General features: G+C 42.5%; 1 protein-coding gene across 8 annotated transcripts in view; it reads right to left on the bottom strand.

Moving 5' to 3' along the window:
• The window catches only part of AKT1 (AKT serine/threonine kinase 1), a 74,959-nt gene that overhangs the window by 35,189 nt on the left and 23,253 nt on the right, over positions 1-16,517 (bottom strand). For all 8 annotated transcript variants that reach the window (XM_051769974.1, XM_051769970.1, XM_051769975.1 and 5 more), the window contains one exon: positions 420-548. In XM_051769974.1, the coding sequence (XP_051625934.1) occupies positions 420-548 (129 nt within the window). The remainder of the gene's footprint in view (positions 1-419; positions 549-16,517) is intronic.

The following is a 16,517-nucleotide window of genomic DNA, read 5'->3' as shown; positions in this document are numbered from 1 at the left end:
TGCCACTGGAATTCAGACCTGGTGGCAGAACAGAGGCTGAAATGCTTTGGCTGTGCCTACCTGTCAAGTACTGGGACATGTGCCTGGGTTAATTTCCACTTTAAAGTAACTTGCTGAATAACATACATACAGAATATTAACAAATAGATTGATTTTATTAGATAACTAGAAATGGTAAATTAGTAGAAAACTGGTTAAAAAAAAAAAAAAGGCAAAAAAAAAAAAAGCAGAGCATCAAACCCCCACATCACAGTCATTCCTGAGAAACACAGCGGGGTTTATCATCTCAAATAAACACCTATAGTGTTTAGATACACCACTCGGGGCAGATCTGAATGTTACAGATGCAGCTTACCAGCTATGACTACAAGAAAACATCGACCCCCAAACTGGACGAGGGAGCAGGTAAGAACACTTACGAGCTACTGAGAAGTTATTTAGAGGTGATTCCCGCTGGTCGACATCCTGCGGTCGCTCCTTGTAGCCAATGAACGTGCCATCGTTCTTCAGGAGAAAATACCGTGGCCTCCATGTTTTGATGTATTCTCCTGGAGAGACAGGATGGGCAAAGGGAGAGAACATCAGAAAACACCCCAAAATACTGACTCACCGATAATTTTTATTTTTTTTTGTTAATATTGAAACTACATGTCATTCTGACAGCAGCAGTTTTAAGAACATTCAGTTCAGTCTGATACAAACAGTGGAAAAATACAGGCACTGAGTCAGATACTGCTAGCAATGTTAACCATAAAAATGGGACTTCATAGAAGGTAAACAGCTATGTTTTGTTCTTCCATCTACTCCGATTTCCATTCAAATTCTGCAACATCTGCCTTAAATGCATTTTAAATTTAAAAAAAATCAGAGCAGATGTCCTATGTATTATTTTTGCTATTGTCATTTTTCATACTGACAAGTGGAGAAATTTTTTTCATTTACATTTTGCAGCGCAAGTATTTTAAACAACAATGGGTAATTTACTAATTAGTCAACTGCTTTATCAAACCAACAGTCACTTTTAGACCGTAAGAAGATAATTCTCTGCTTATGTTACATAACATCACTCACTCCTCTCACAATATCTCAAGCGTGAAACATGAGATGATATATCACAATATGAAGGGGAAAACACTGGATGATGTATAGCCACCACAAAGAAGAAAACAAACATCTATTCTGAAAGATATGCCACCTTTCTTTGTCAGAGAAAATATCCCTTGCTCACACCATGCTACTGCTTCTCTGAGTAACCTGCATAGGTGTGTGACTGTGTTACAGCCACATTCCAAACGTCCAGCAGTAGAAATAAAAGAAAAAAGTTGATCAAAACATCAAAACCTCAGTTATTTACGGGATTTATTTGTAAGATACTGGTCTTCAGGTAAGGAAGAGAGAGGTTCCACTGTGGCTCTTCTGGATGACTGTCAATATGCCTTGGCTTTTTGCTTATTGACCAGACTGTCTTCTCAGGCAGTCTCTCAAGAACCTCAAATAGCTTTTCATGGAGCCAAGCTGCCCCTCTAGGTCCTACAAGGTCCTGCAGTAGTATTTCTATTCAACTGAGTCATAAAAACCTCACTTAAGATGTTATTCAAATCACACTACTGGCCACACTTTTCCAACTCTGCTCACCCCAACAACTGATTTTAAAAAAATTAAAAACAAATGGTCACTACAAAGCACCCACAGCTGAGCATCAGCTATCCCTTCTCTCTTGAGTATGGTTTCTTACTTGTTTGTTCAACACTGGTGAGAGGACAAGGGAGCACAGTAGGAGCCAAGTTCCTTTTCCAGCCTGTGCACCCCATGGTGCTGCCCTGAAGCGGCTGGTGCCCAGTGCCCACAGGTTCATCTGCTGGCAAGCTCTTCAAACAACCACCCAGAGCAGTGAAAGGAGGAGGCTCACCAGACTTATTGGCTCTGGCAACCTTCTGCTGCTCTCCTATTCTCCCAGGCTCCACTCACACCCTCTTTTCCTGCTGCTCAGCTTTCCTCTGCCAGTAATTTCTCTCCCAGCGAAGTGCACCCTGCCCCAGGAACTCCCTTGCAGCTGCTTTGTCTCCTTCCTCTCCCCAGAGTCCTCCTCTCCGTCTGTGGTGCAGTTTCACCCTGCTTTGGGCACCAGCTGTGTCACTTCTCTGTTCACGTCCATCCCGTCCCCTCCTGCACACCGAAGCAGAAGCAGCCCCGAAGCCCACACCACGCGGCCACGGGCACACACACCCCCACCAGCTGCTTTCACCTGTTTAGTCCTTGTTGGGCTTTTCATTTTCTATTTAAAGCAAAAAAACTAAGAGTTACCGAACTGTTCGACAGAGTTGCACAGAGCTACCTTTGCAGTGGCCATGTCTGCAGAAAACATCCACTTGCACTGAGGAAACAGGTATGGGGCAAGAAAGGGGAGAGGAAAAGGAAGGCGCACAAACCTTCTCAATGTTTCTTTTAGAGACATCTGTTACTGCTGTAAGTCTTACACTAACCTATAAGGGGTTTACAAAAGTGTCATCATTGCTCCAGGAATTTCAGAACTCACCTACAGCTGTCATGGTTTAACATTTATAAGCAAGGAGGTAAATGTAGAAGGTTTTGTTGTCAGTATCTTTTTAATTCTGACCTTAATTAAAAGCTGAAAACTTTCTGGGATCAGTAGGAGATTATGAAGCCTTCCACATTTAAATTATCAGTCCAACTCAGCTCAGATCAGTGAGATTACTCCAATCTCATTACTATTACACCACAGATGTGACTACAGGGATAAGAAGATACGTGGCACATTCTGCCCAGCTCTTGACTAGAGGTTTGCCAGGTAAGCAGGTCAGGGAGGTGGCTGTCCAGACTATCACAATTTTGGAACACACTGTTACATACCTGACTCGTTGGTATTTTCTTCTCTTGCATAAAGAACACCCAGGAGACCTAAGAACCACCACATACCCCTTATGATACCTGCACTTAAGACTAAATACAGATTTGATGGGACATAAAATATCTGAACAGAGGTAAGACAGAGTTTCCACCTCCCTTACTCCCTAATTTGTGCTACACATCTTTCCCATTGGCATTTACAGAGGGGACATTTATTTTTTGCAGATTCTGAAATTATTATCTGGTTATTTTCAGTGAAGCACGCATAATTTTACACAAAATTACACTGTACTGTCACAGAAGACTCTTCCTCTTAGATTAGATGCTTATGTTTGGCTCTCATACTTTTTTACAGCTTTATCCCCACCGATCTGTTTCTCTGTTAGAAACACATCATCTAACAGGATTAATCACACAGTCTTTAAATTGGTGCACTCCATACATATATATAGCATCCTCCTCCACACTCACTCTTTCTCTGTGAAAAATCAAGGATTTCATTACTGCCAGGCTTTTTGCAAGGATTGTTCTACTTGGATCTTCCCTTAGCCATTGCTTTAGCTGGTTCTAGTTCCTGAACCACCTTTCTCATTTGCAAATAGATAACATGATTTTATTTAAACTTCTTTTCCACATGTCTGGAGCTTAATGAATCCTGTAATATGGGAGCCTACATATTATTGGTTATTGCTCTTGCCAAGGACAGTATGAGGCACAGTCCAGCATCTGTGGTATAAATTTTTATTATATAACACACTGAGGTTGTACTTCTGCATCTTGCAGCAAAGTGGTAAGACACTGCCTGGTGTGTGACTTCCCAAATAGATAACCTCCAAGTATAATTTTACATTCAAACCTGAGCAAACTATAGTTCCTCTACAGAAGTTTGGACACACAGATTCACAAACACAGTCATTAAAAAAAATGTACAAAGTGCGTATTCTTCAGAAACAAGTTTATATTTTTATGATTAGCCAAAACACTATAAATGGCCTACAACCCATGAGGACCACATCAATTGTGACAGCAAAACTGACTACTTTAGGCAGAAAAGGAGTTTGTCAATACAGATAGAAAATAATTATGTGGAACTGCTGGGACAAAGCTGTCTGAAAAACATCAACACCTTTTCCTTCCTCCGATATACTCAGCAAGCTGTCATGTCTGAGGAGTGAACTGAGCTGTTTCAATTTGTGCCCTGTGTTTTTTGTTCCTGTTGCGGTTTTGTTTTTAAGAATCACAAGCAAGAAGTTACTTGAACTCACTAATATTAGCAGTTATGTAGTCACACTAGAAAGAATTGTACCGAGTACAGTAAATGCAAGCATGTGTGGCAAATTTTATCAGACAACACTAAAAAAAAAGAAAAAAAAAAAAAAGATCCACCATGGAAAAGTGAACAATTTACAAAGCAAAACATTTTTTCCTCTGTGATTCACTGCTTGTGTAATGCCCTGGCAGAGCCTTCTTTGTTTTCAGTAACAGAATGCTAACACTGCAGACACAGGAAAGCAAAAGCATGGGTTATAAATCCTACATATAAAATCCTGGAACCAAATAGACTCCTCTGTAGTTTGCTAGCTTTATTATTTAAAATCTTTATGTACCATTCTGTTTACTCCAAGCAATTTCCAAATTGCAAAGAATCCCAAACTGTATATATCTGGAAACATACACAAAGATAGTTATAGACTGATTTCCCTTTATTGCCTTGTGTCTGCCCCCACACACTGCACATTAAAATACTTAACACACACTTAGAATGTAAATCCATCTCATGCCAGAAAAGCTTTTTCGCTGTAATGCATACTGCAAAGCACGCTTATGCCTGAATATTTCAGAAAAAGTTAAACACAAAACTCCTTCAGTTCATGAAAAGTTAATTCTACTGAGGATTTACAATAATGCAGGGTTAGGTTATTTTCCTCTCCTCCCCACAACAGTATCTCACCGAATCTGGAGCTGTCTACCACTGATAGAGTATCTAACATCAGAAACAGCTGCCACTCCCTGGGAAGCTCACGGGGTAAGTGGAGAATAATGAGCAGCAAGCACCAGCAGAACAAAAGAAAATCCATCTTTATTTACCAACTGCTGCATGCTTGTTGCTGCATCAAGCTCATTCAAAGCCAACACCACACCCTTTAATTCAGAACAGACTATATTTAAGAAGCCTCTGCTATTTTTTTTTAATCAACTCATACATACCAATGGTTTGAAAAAAAAAATCATTAGGTTAACCAAGTCAGCATCCAATGATACCCTTGATATTTAGAAAAGCACCAGACCAACTATTAACTTTCTTATGGCCCAAAGTAACCAAGTAACATGCCCAGGAGCACTGACTGAAAACAAGGTCTCAGTTACATGAAATGCACTCAAGTGGCTACCACAAATCTGTGGATAAATAGTGCATTAAAACTTTCTGTCCTGAGCATCAGAAGCATCAGCTTTAATTGCAATTAAGGTTAACGCTCAAAAAAAATGAGAGCTTTTGCGTTATGCAAGCCTTCTCTACATTCCCACACGCTCCGATGATGTAACGACACTCCCTGATTGTACAGCCCCAGTTCCTGTCCGAGGGAACACGAAAGTTATGCCAATCGCAGCGCTAATGTGCCACCAGTCAAAGGTGGAATGACTCATTCCCGAGCCTCAATGGCCGCGAGAAGTGGTCTGCATCCTGTCGGCCTAATAAGGTCTCGGCAAAACAGATGCCAGTTTCCTTAAAGACGTGAAGCTTTCAGGAGCTGCCATCTCATGTGTGCTGGAGAGTGGGACGGGGATTTACAGTTAGTTTTTGCTGCTTGAGTAAATGGGGTAAGTGTCCGCTCTCGCTTCAAAACCAGCTGAAATCAAAACAGATTTGGAAAAAGAAAGCCGGATTGAAAACCTGCCTTTGCATTTCTAAAGCACTCGGAAGCAAGCCCTTTCCAAGCCAGGGAGCTAATTCTGGATCTTAACAACCTGACACCAAACAATTAAGTCTAGGGTGACCCGAATGAAAACTCTCAGCTCAAATACGTTCGTTTTTTTATAGAAATAACTGCACAGACACCCACAAGGCTGGTGCACCGCTCTTCGCTCCCCTCAACAAACTGTCAGAACAAGATATTTAAACACGGTGCCAGGTTTTCGGTAGCTTGGGGAAAGAAAAAAAGAAAGGAACAAAAAAAAGAGGTTATGCTAATGTCTTTCCCAACGTGCTGGCGGAGAGAGAAGGACCTCTGGTTTGTCTGCCTATTCAGAGGCGCAGTGAAGGGGCCGGTTCTTTGATGATTTTTTTGGGCCCCTCTCTGGATGCCTCCTCAGCCGCCGCCTCCAGTGTACAGCTGCGGAGGCACTGCCTGTGCCTGGAATCTCAATGAGGTGGCCGGGCCTGGTGCTGGGGCTGCTCCCCCGTGGGGAGGTCACCTGCAGCCCAAGGCCACTATGCCCAGCCAACGCTCCAGAGCTCGGCTCATCCACGCCAGCCCAACGCTCCAAAGCTTGGCTCATCTGCACCAGGCCAAGGTTGAACAGCTCGGCCACTCCGTGCCTGGCACAGCCCTAATGTGGGGTCCCACGGTCACAATGGGCTAATTTGGGGCATGACAAACCCACTCCCCACTTTCATGTCCCACGGGTAGCTGGACGGCCGCGCAGTGCACCGGCAGCCCACACGGCCCTGACTGACGTGACTGCCAACAGGTTCAGAAGAAATGCCTCCTCCTCCTGGGTTTCTGCTTTTCTAAACCTACTGCCGTTTCTCACGCTCGCAGAGAGCTGCAACACAGGGCACCTGCTTCATTATCATATCTTGGGGGAATATGGGGAGGGAGGGAGGGAGGGAGAGGGGAGTTGGAGGTGGGGCGAAGGGGGATGGCTGAGCCGTCTGGCCTTCGAGCGACAAAGGGAGCCCCGCGAGGACAACTCCTGGTCACCTGGCACCCCACATCTGTAAATTAACTTCAGAAAGCAGCAAACAGCCTTGGCTTACTGCTTCCCACAAAGCTGTATAGAAAAACAAGCGTATTGGAAGCTGCCTCTGTCTTCAGTTACACAACAGCGCAGGTGGGAAACACTTAAGGAAGGCAAGGAATGGGTGCTCTGATTCACAAAGCTGGCCATGGGAGAGATCAGAAGTCAGATTACGAAGAAAGAAAACCAGATTCTCGCCCAATACTTTCTCTGTGCAGGGGATGGACAACTAAACTACCACGTTGTCTCCAATTCCATCTCTGCCAAAGGGTTTGAGATCACCAGCCAACACCACCACTGCAGAAGACAACACCTCTATTTTTCACCACTGTATTTCAACTGTCTGGTTATGTAAAACTGAAACATGGAGGTTTATCTTTTTTCTTGTTTGGGTTTTTTTTGCTGAATTTCAGTTTAGAAGGTCAAAAATGTTGCCATATTGCTTACAGCAATCAATTTAAGCAATACCAGATATTCCCAAAGGAGCAAAAGAGAATTAATCAGCATGTAAAAAACTCCTTACTCCTACCTTTGGCACAGCTTAGTCAGGCTAGTCCTAACCTACAGCTGTCTCCAGTGGGAGAAGATGTAAATGAAATTTCATTAAAACCAGCAGTTTTAAGGATAGCTATATAAATTACAAGAAAATATAAAGTGATTCCTTAAGCTATACTGAAAGCAATCTCAGAGTGAATTGCATCTCCACTACCTCATGGTGTGAGCAAAAGGACTTAAAACTACCATGAGGTGTCCGACTGAATTAGAGAGATCTTTTCTGTAACAAGCTTGCAAGCAGCTATAGCATTTTACCAAAACGCTGCACTCCTGTAGCAGAAAGCACCATCATGTACTTCTCTGCTTTTGACAGGTGCCCAGCTCTCTCTCATTTTTTTAAATAAATAAAAATGACAGAGGAGGTGTCAGATTCACTGAACTGAATTAAGCATGCTTAGAACAATTATTTCTCCCCAAGTAATTTTTACCTTGACACTATGATGGAAAATAGCACAAGCAGCTAACAAGCCACTTAAGCTAATAAGCCTCTTCAACTTCTTAAATATCTTCCCTTAGAGGAGGGAGGTAGCTACAACTATTCCTCAAGCTCAATCTGAAGTTAATACAATCAGTATTTCTGAAAATCAGGCTCTTAAATACACCCCATGTGTTTATAAAAAGAGTGTGACTTAATCCTCTGAAGAATTTATGTCTACTACAAATACAAAGAAAAACAAAAACTAAACCAAAAACACCAAACTCGCCACACCCCAGTGTATTTGAACAAGGATGGGCTTTTCTAGACAGCATCTAAAACCTGATTCAATTATTTTACCTCTTTGCCTAAGAATCCTTAGCCACGACTCTTGTGCTTATCTGAACTCATGCCTGATTTGAGTATCACAAACCCAGTTTTATTCTTCAGTAAATCCTGTCTAGAGACTGACAGAGAGTGTCAAAGGGGACAAAGCAAAGAAACACAAACCAAAGCTCTTGCAGAGATTAAACAAAGTAAGACCGAAATCACAGTTTTAACTTGTATTCCTCAAGCTGCCTACACATAGAGGATGTTCAGGAAAAGCATCATTAATTGATTAAAAATTATTTTAGGCCTCTTCCCCTACTCTGCCCCATTAAAAAAAGATTAGGTGAGTCAAAGACTGGGGCAAGAGTGATTTTTATGATGCATTTATTTGCTTTGCGAACATTAAACCTGGAAAGTACTCAGCAGAGGCTCCCCATCAAAATCCCAAAGGCGGTGAGACTGAGAGGTGAGCTGGTAGCTTGGGGGGGTGTGTGCACAGGAGAAAGCAAGAGCAGGGGAGGGAAAAAGCAGGACACAGGCATGAAGAAAACATCGGCAGCAAGGACTGGAGAGTCCCCGCCTTGCTCTTCTAGGCTCCCATTACCAGATCATTGTGTCATTCACAAAGTGAATCAAAACCTCGGGGAATTGTAAAGAATTGGCTAAAAAAAAAAAAAAAGGCAAAACAAAACTAAAGGACATTAGGAGAGATTTATGGCAACAGCAGCTTTTCTAAAACAGAGGATATGGACCAACTTCAGAGGCAGTTGAAAAGGAAAAAAAAAGGCTCTCTTTGTAAAAACTAAGCTGCAGAACATGGACTTTAATAAATAAGCAATTTATGGAGAGTAAGAAATTAACACATCGTATTGTTATCCTTTAGCTTCTGGGTTTGAGTCCTAATTTTCAACATAAATACAGAATTGTTTTAGGCCACTTACAATAAAAGCTCTACCAGTAATTGTGTGATCATGCTGTGCATCAGGAAATTTCTTGAAAGTGCCAAGAAAAAAAATCAATGCAGAATTTTAAACATGTTTATACAAACAGTTACTGGGTAAATATTTCATAGAAAGATGCATGAAAGCTAAGTTAAGCAAACATTCAATGGCAAAAATAAGAAGCAACATTAAAAAAGGGGTTTTGTCTTCATATGGCTGGGGCTAATTTGGATTTCCCTTCTTCATTTCATCACTAGTAAGTCTGCAAAACCCTGGAGGAGCACACGGAGACCATGTTAGTTCTAATAAAAAGTTTCATTTATCTTGAGCCATTTAATGGCCATCAATGGAAAAATTACAAGCACTTCCCAGAAAGCAAGTTCTAATATTTGTTATCATGGCAACCTCCTGGTTACGCCTCCAAATTTAGTATTCCTCAGATAACTTTTACTGAGTCACTACCCCAAACTCAGCAATGAAAACCTCCTCCAGATAACAGGAGTGCTGCCTCACTTCAGAGGAATTTTGCAAAGTAACTTAATTGCCTACTGAGAATTTATTAAAGCAACTTCACCTCTGAGTAACACGAGAGCAAACAGCCACCGTAGCTCTGGTGCTAAGCTTAGCTGAGTAACACAAGCGTAAGAAACCTTGCCAAGGATTTCTGTGCCTCGGACTTCGGTGTGTCGTCACCATAAAGCAGAGCACAATCCACACTGCTGCCTCAACAGGGCCACAAGCCCAGCCAGATGCACTACCAAATTTCATTTATTTTTATGACAGATAGTCAAAATGTTGAGTCTCAATATAATCAAACAGCAAAATTCCTGCTGGATTTCAGCGGTACCACAATTTAGCCCTGTAACACTGCAACACGACTAAAATAGGACTAAAAACATGTACGTGTAATCACAACTATTTTTTAAACCCTGAAGTCATCTATTATATTATGCTCATTATACTTCTTCCTAACAACTCCAAGCTCCAGGATAGATGCATTTCAGTCAGTCACATGAAAATCTGCTTCTTACACAAGGAGGAATGAAATAAAGACCAACCCGAAAAAACATACAATAAAGACCGACCTACCTTGACACTGCTACCATTAATTAATTTTCATGTTGCCAACAGCATCTTGGTACACTGAAGTCACTTCTCATTTTAAAAACAGCATAAAAAAAGAAAGGTATACACCACACAGAAGTGAGAAGCAGATGGACACAGGAAGATGGGAGCTTGAATTACACTTTCCAGCCTGCAGTGCCCCATACTTTTGTAATTTTTGCCATGTCTTCCCAAAACAGCCTCCTCTATTCAAACAGATCCTATTACCAGGGGAAAAAAAAACAGCACCCCCTACCCGCAGCCTGTCCTGAACTCACACCAGTTTCTGTGGGCATCAAACCTGGCACTTGCCCCACTGGATTTTCTGAGGTCAGGGACTACTATGTTAGCCCCACCTTTCCTCCACAGCTGGTTTTCCAAGCACAGCACACCACAGGACTGTTCCTCACCACACACATCCCTTCCTCCACTGGAATCCTAAAAGCCCCATCCCATAACTGAGCACAGTCCACGCTCTGCAGTTCTCTTCCCACTGCCACAACGATATCCCCAAAGAACAGAAGCAAAACAAACATCAAAACACATCCCTTGCCTAACCGGGTTACAGCTACCAGTCAGGTGTAGAACTTGCAGCAACCACAGCAGCTGTCCAGAGGAGTCAGATTCCCACACTTTAAGTCAGAGAACACCAGAAAACCATAAATAAAAGCTTTAAATTCATACGATGATTTTTGCTCTGTCCTGTTTGTAAAATAATTTAAAAAAAAAAAAAAAAAGGAGAGCGAAAAAAACCTACAGGTCACCTGGGGTAACATTCTTGAAGGTCATCTGGGGCCACCTTCGTGCCTCAGGGACTTCTGGAAAGGAAGGTACAGGCACATGTACAGAAAACCCTGCATGCAAACCCTGTTCAATGCTCAGCACACGCTCTGCTTACAGCATTTCCTGCCACTGCTCCCTGATCTGATGCTTCCAGCTCAGGCAGCAGCTGCTGGGGGCTCCTCTGCCACTCCAGGGGTCAAGCCAAGCAGGTGCCACCTGCAAACCCAGCAAGGTGGGAGGGAAACAGGAGGAGAAAGGGGGAAGACAGAGGCACCTTGTGGAGGGGGTACAGTGCGCCCGACATGAGCCAAGATGTGGCTACCACAATTCTGGTTGGAGTCTGCTGCATCAGAGGACAATGCTGACAAAGGACAAGCTGGGTCTTTGATGGACTCAGAGCACAGGCAGGGCAGGGAGAGGTGGCAGCCTGACCCCCCACCCCAGGCCATGCCAGCTGTGCCGGTTGCCATCACCAGTACCGGTCCCGGCTCTGTTGCTGCTGGAAGTGCAGGCTCCACCCAGCCCATGGGGAGAGTAATGCTCCTCTCTCAGAACTTTGTTCTTGAAAAATGGTCAAATCCAGTAGGTTTAAATATCAAGGTTACATCCTTTAGATACAGACACGCAGGTACACCAGAGACAATGTGGAGCTCCAGCCACGAGCTCACAGTATCGCTGTGCTGACCCTGCTCCTTCACAGGCACAGCCAAAGCTCACAATGAAATCTTCTGAAAGTCACACTGGCCTCAAAGACTGAGCCCACCCTCTGATCTGGGGAAGCTGTAAGGTTTAGATTATTCCCTAATTAATGTTTTTGCGCATTTATTTCGCCATCCTCTGTGAGAAAACCTTTTTAACATCAGGATTACGGGAGTGTCAAGCTAAGAGACAAAAATTTTCCAAAAAGCAGTAACTGTACTTGCAATTTTCATTTATCCACAGCACACCAAATGAACCTTGGTTGTGGATAGACTTCTTGCAAATTACAGTTTTCTAAACAAAGGCACCCTTAGTTACAGAAATTGGAAGGTACAGATAACACCCTCTCCTTTAAAAAAATAAGAAATAAAACAGGATAAAGGATCCACATGAAAGTTATTGTTCTGGTATTATATTTGGTGATAAAATTGCAGCTCAGCTACAAAATTAACTAAGAAAGAGTCCGCTACTGGGTCACCATCACTGGTTTGAGAAAATGTTTTTCTACACAAATTTTCTTTGCCTCATTGGAGAATCCAAATTTCCTAGTTTAATCTTTTTCCCTTTTCCAAAAGAAATGGGAGCCTTTTTAAGCAATGAAGATATCTAGTTATTTAATCACAGGGGCAATACAAGATTAAAATGGTTTCAAAAATTTAATCCAAACTAAATGTCTCCATTATGATAAAGTTTCCCAATGAACATGAAATCAACAGGTTTCCAATTTCAGGTACGAAATTTGATTGAAAATGCTGCTTTGCAAAACTATCACAGTCTCCTGCCCCTCCTCACTAAAAATGCAGTCTAAATTGCTATTTCCATAAAGAAATACGATATTAACAGGAGTTCTATGAAAAATTCCTTATGACCTGCAAGGATTCTTCTGCTTAACCCTAATTTATCATACAGAAATCAACTGCTCTGCAGATATGCATACCAGCAAGCTCCTTTTCCATGCTGCAGTTGGAATTTCTACCAAACTGGGGGTGATGGCAATTCAACAGCTTTATTTGCAGTCCTCTGTTCTTTGCACCTATTCATGACAGCACACAGGATGCAGAGAAACGTGGTCATGGCATTCTATACACTTTCCATTTCATCAGGTATGCTTCCCTGTCTTTATCTTTAAAAAGGAAACTGTAAGCAGTAAGCTGCAAAAAGGGTGATGATGAAAAAGCAAGAGAGGCGAGGGAAATAAAGGAATATTTTTTTAAATTACGAACATCAATGCCTTTTAGAAAGAAGAGATCCAGCCACATTTCCCTCTTCCTTTGTACTGAAGTTTAATAAACATTCTCTCCAAGTTACCAATTTTGAGAAAATCACCGGATAAACACTTGTGTTAACCCAGCTACATGGCTCGGTGCCAAATGTAATGCCAAACTTCCCAGTTGCAAAACGAGCTGTTTTTACACACCAAAGTAACCACGCAGCAGGCCTGCCGAGCCTGAAGACAGCTGACAGAGATGACTGTTGCTGTCCCCCCATTGCACCGACATCCATCCAAATACCAACATCTGCTGTGCTACAATTTACTTTTTACACAACATTTAGCAAAACAGTGCCTCTGACTGCAACATCATTAAGGAAGTAACAACAAATAAATCGCAAAGTCCCATCAGACAATTGTAAAATTAAAGCATAGTTTGCCTTGCATGCACTGAGCTTTAGTTCAGACGTACTGGACTTCAGAAATAATAAGCATTAGAATCTGTTTTCTTTTATTAAACACACAACACACAATTCTGTACACCGTGACAAGCACAATCCATCATTACAGTGTAAATTACAGTTTTGAGGGTATTGACTTGACTCAATAGGCAGAGAAGCAGATGCCTGCATGGCAGCCTGGCTTGCCCGGGACCATCACAGCAACCCAGAGTACTAACAGGATTACACTGTGCCTGCAAGCACAGGAACTGTGCTCTAAATTTGGGGCCCACTCCTTTCCAAACACCCAGAGCATGTATTTGTGCTTGCAAAGTAAGGAATTAACATTCCTAGAATCTAAAGTGCCCTTTGCTTTAAAAGCAAGACGGAGCACAGGGGCCAAGGCAATCAGCTACCACCGCACAGAGGTGAGGTGGGCTCTGGTGGTGAGCCCTGTTTACAAATTCATAGCCTGTGGGTTCAAACCAGGATTTTGTCTCCAAAGTGAAAGCCAGGTTTGGTGAGTGGTTCCACTGCACTGCCCAACACAGTTCACATCACAGAGGACCCTCCGTGATCCAGTGTCCTCCAATTAGTTGTCCTTCACACCTGCACCACCCAGGGTGCTGAAAGTCAAAATGGGGCTGCGCTGACACCCCGACACTGCCGCAGTGCCTTCATTGGCACACAGGCAAAAGAGGAGGAAGAACAAAGAATTCTGATCTTCAAATTAATGCCCAGTTTTCAAAACCAACTCTTTCTTCCTCCTCTCCTGCAGTAATTCTATGAATGCAAAAACAAGCAAAAAAAAATTTAAAATCTCACTTTCTTTTGAAAAGCAGATACTGAAATTAAAAATTTAATGAAAAAACAACTTAGATTTTATTAGGCATCAACTAAAAGGTTTTCCCTCAATCTTTCTGCTTCTTATCACCATCTTTAACACAACCTAAAAAACACTCTAGTTACAAAAAGTGACATTTTTTGTGGGAACAAACAGTGCCCCTACATCTCCAGACAATGTGTCTGTCAGGAACAACAACATACCCAACACTCAGCTCAAGATACAAGAACTTGGCAGGCTGTATCTCAAAGCAGTTTCACCAAAACAATAAAGTTTCCCTCAAATCCCTATCAGCTTAATAGTGGAAGACAATAATATTTCAGATAACACAGACAGCAAGCATTTTGGTAAGTGCAGTAGACATTCTTTATCCAATTTGCAGATAAAAACAGGCAACATCCACAGCCAGATTAACAGACATGCTGCTACTTTCATGCTTAATTCATGATAAAGGCAAGGGGTTAAGGCTTAAATGCTTCTGGGGGGTTTAGCCTGTGTTGATTTGTATTAGACTCTACAAATATATATACAATTTTATTTTTATATATATTTATATTTGGCAACAGAAGCTGTGCAAAGCACGGCCTAAGCACAGATCCTCTTCTGGGCAGGGATTTAGAGGACAGACTCCTCTGTGCTAGCTACTACATGTTTGCACAACAGGAGTCAAGGTCCATTGGAAACTTATCTGAAGACTTGCTCCTGCACAAACTTTAGGTTCAACCTCCGAGTTCAGAACTGAAACACTATTTGTTTGTCCATTTATCCCCTGGCACGGTTGGCTTTTTGTCAGACAGATGTATGCCACATGCAAGTCATTTCCCAACCTCTCTGCTCCACCTCCCTCCACACACTCTGCACACACTCTGACCCCTCAGCAAATGTTGTAAGAGAGGAGGAAGTGTTTCTGACAGTTTGCAGACTCTTCACACCAATTTTATGCCAGAGTATAAATGTTTTCTCCTGCCCTCCAACCCTACTTGTAAGGAAACAAAGCAAAACAAACAAAAAATCCACTGCTTCCCAAACAACACTATGCCCTAAACCTAGCAGCAGGAAAGGAAAGGGGAGGGAAGGGGTGGAGAGGAAAGGACAGAGAGGATGGATTACACTGAAGTTATTTTTGTCCCGTTCAAGTGGATGGGCAGAGACAACTAAATATAGAATTTATCAAAGCAGGTGAACAAGAAAGATGACATGAGCCCCATGTTTCAAGGAGCAAGAAATAAATGAAGCATACTCCTACAACCTGGCCTAAAAAGCTCCCCAAACCACACTCATTTGCACGAACAAGACTCTACTGAACAAACATTCAACTCGCCACAGCCTTCCCTTCGGACATGTGACAATGTAAATGGCAAGCAGATAGGCTTCCTGTCTCTTACCTGCTTATACTATATATAAACAAGACTACAAAATCCACATTAAAATAGAAAGAAGTTCACACTCCTCTGTGGTGTCTCTGGACAGAAATTATTCAGAAGAAAGTATGCTTGCATGTACAGCTGGGTAATAAAGCACCGCTTGAAATCAAACGTTAAGGAATGTTATGTTGTCAGTGGCAACACAAAGGATGTGGTTTCTACGAAATTTAACCAGTTGTGTCAAAGACAATTGCTTTCTTCTGGTCACACAGCAGTCCATGGCTTGCTCAGAGTAACTGCTACAGTGGTTTGGATTTCACAAGTGAAAATCCATTCATAAGTATTTTTAACTCCTTCCAGGGTCTGAGTTAGTCTGGGAAATGTCCTGGGTGGCACAGATTCCACTGAGGCACTGTGAGCAGGCCATGCTGGGAAACATACATATAGCAAGACTTATCCAGGCTCTTGGTCTCACAAAGCCTGCAGCCAAGGACCTAAACATTAAGTGCTTTGCCTGCAGGCACACAGGAGTGAGCAAGGAAACCTTCATAGGAAAGACATGGCAGCAGTCAAACCATGCCTTCAGCGGAAGCCAGACTCACATGAGTGCCGAAATCTACCACTGGGCTCAAAGAATAGAACGCTTTTCTGCGTTCCCCTCTTCCATCTGTGCTCCCAGTTACTGCAGTATCCAAGAGCCCCACAGCTTGAGCTGCATTTGTCGTCACAACATCCCTGTGAAGTAGGGAAGTGCTGTTATCACCACTTTACAGACAGGGAACTAGGGCACAGAGAGAGAAAAATAACCCTGTCTGAGGTGATCGTACAAGAAGGAAGTTAGTGGCAGAGCGGAGGAAGATTGACTTCGATTCTTAGTTCCAGGATGGCACTTGAATTCATCAGACACCTCTTCAGCTTCTAGATGCTCTGCCTTCAGTTTGACTGACCCACCCAGCTCCCCTGGGCCACAAGGAATGGGGAATGCATATGCCTTTAGTAACAGC

This window comes from Manacus candei, unplaced genomic scaffold (assembly GCF_025592945.1).
Source record: "Manacus candei isolate 608988 ecotype Guabito, Panama unplaced genomic scaffold, ASM2559294v1 h1tg000113l, whole genome shotgun sequence".
Taxonomy (NCBI): Eukaryota; Metazoa; Chordata; class Aves; order Passeriformes; family Pipridae; genus Manacus; species Manacus candei.
Note: the sequence above shows the minus strand (reverse complement) of the source record. Positions and strands in the feature narration are given on the sequence as shown.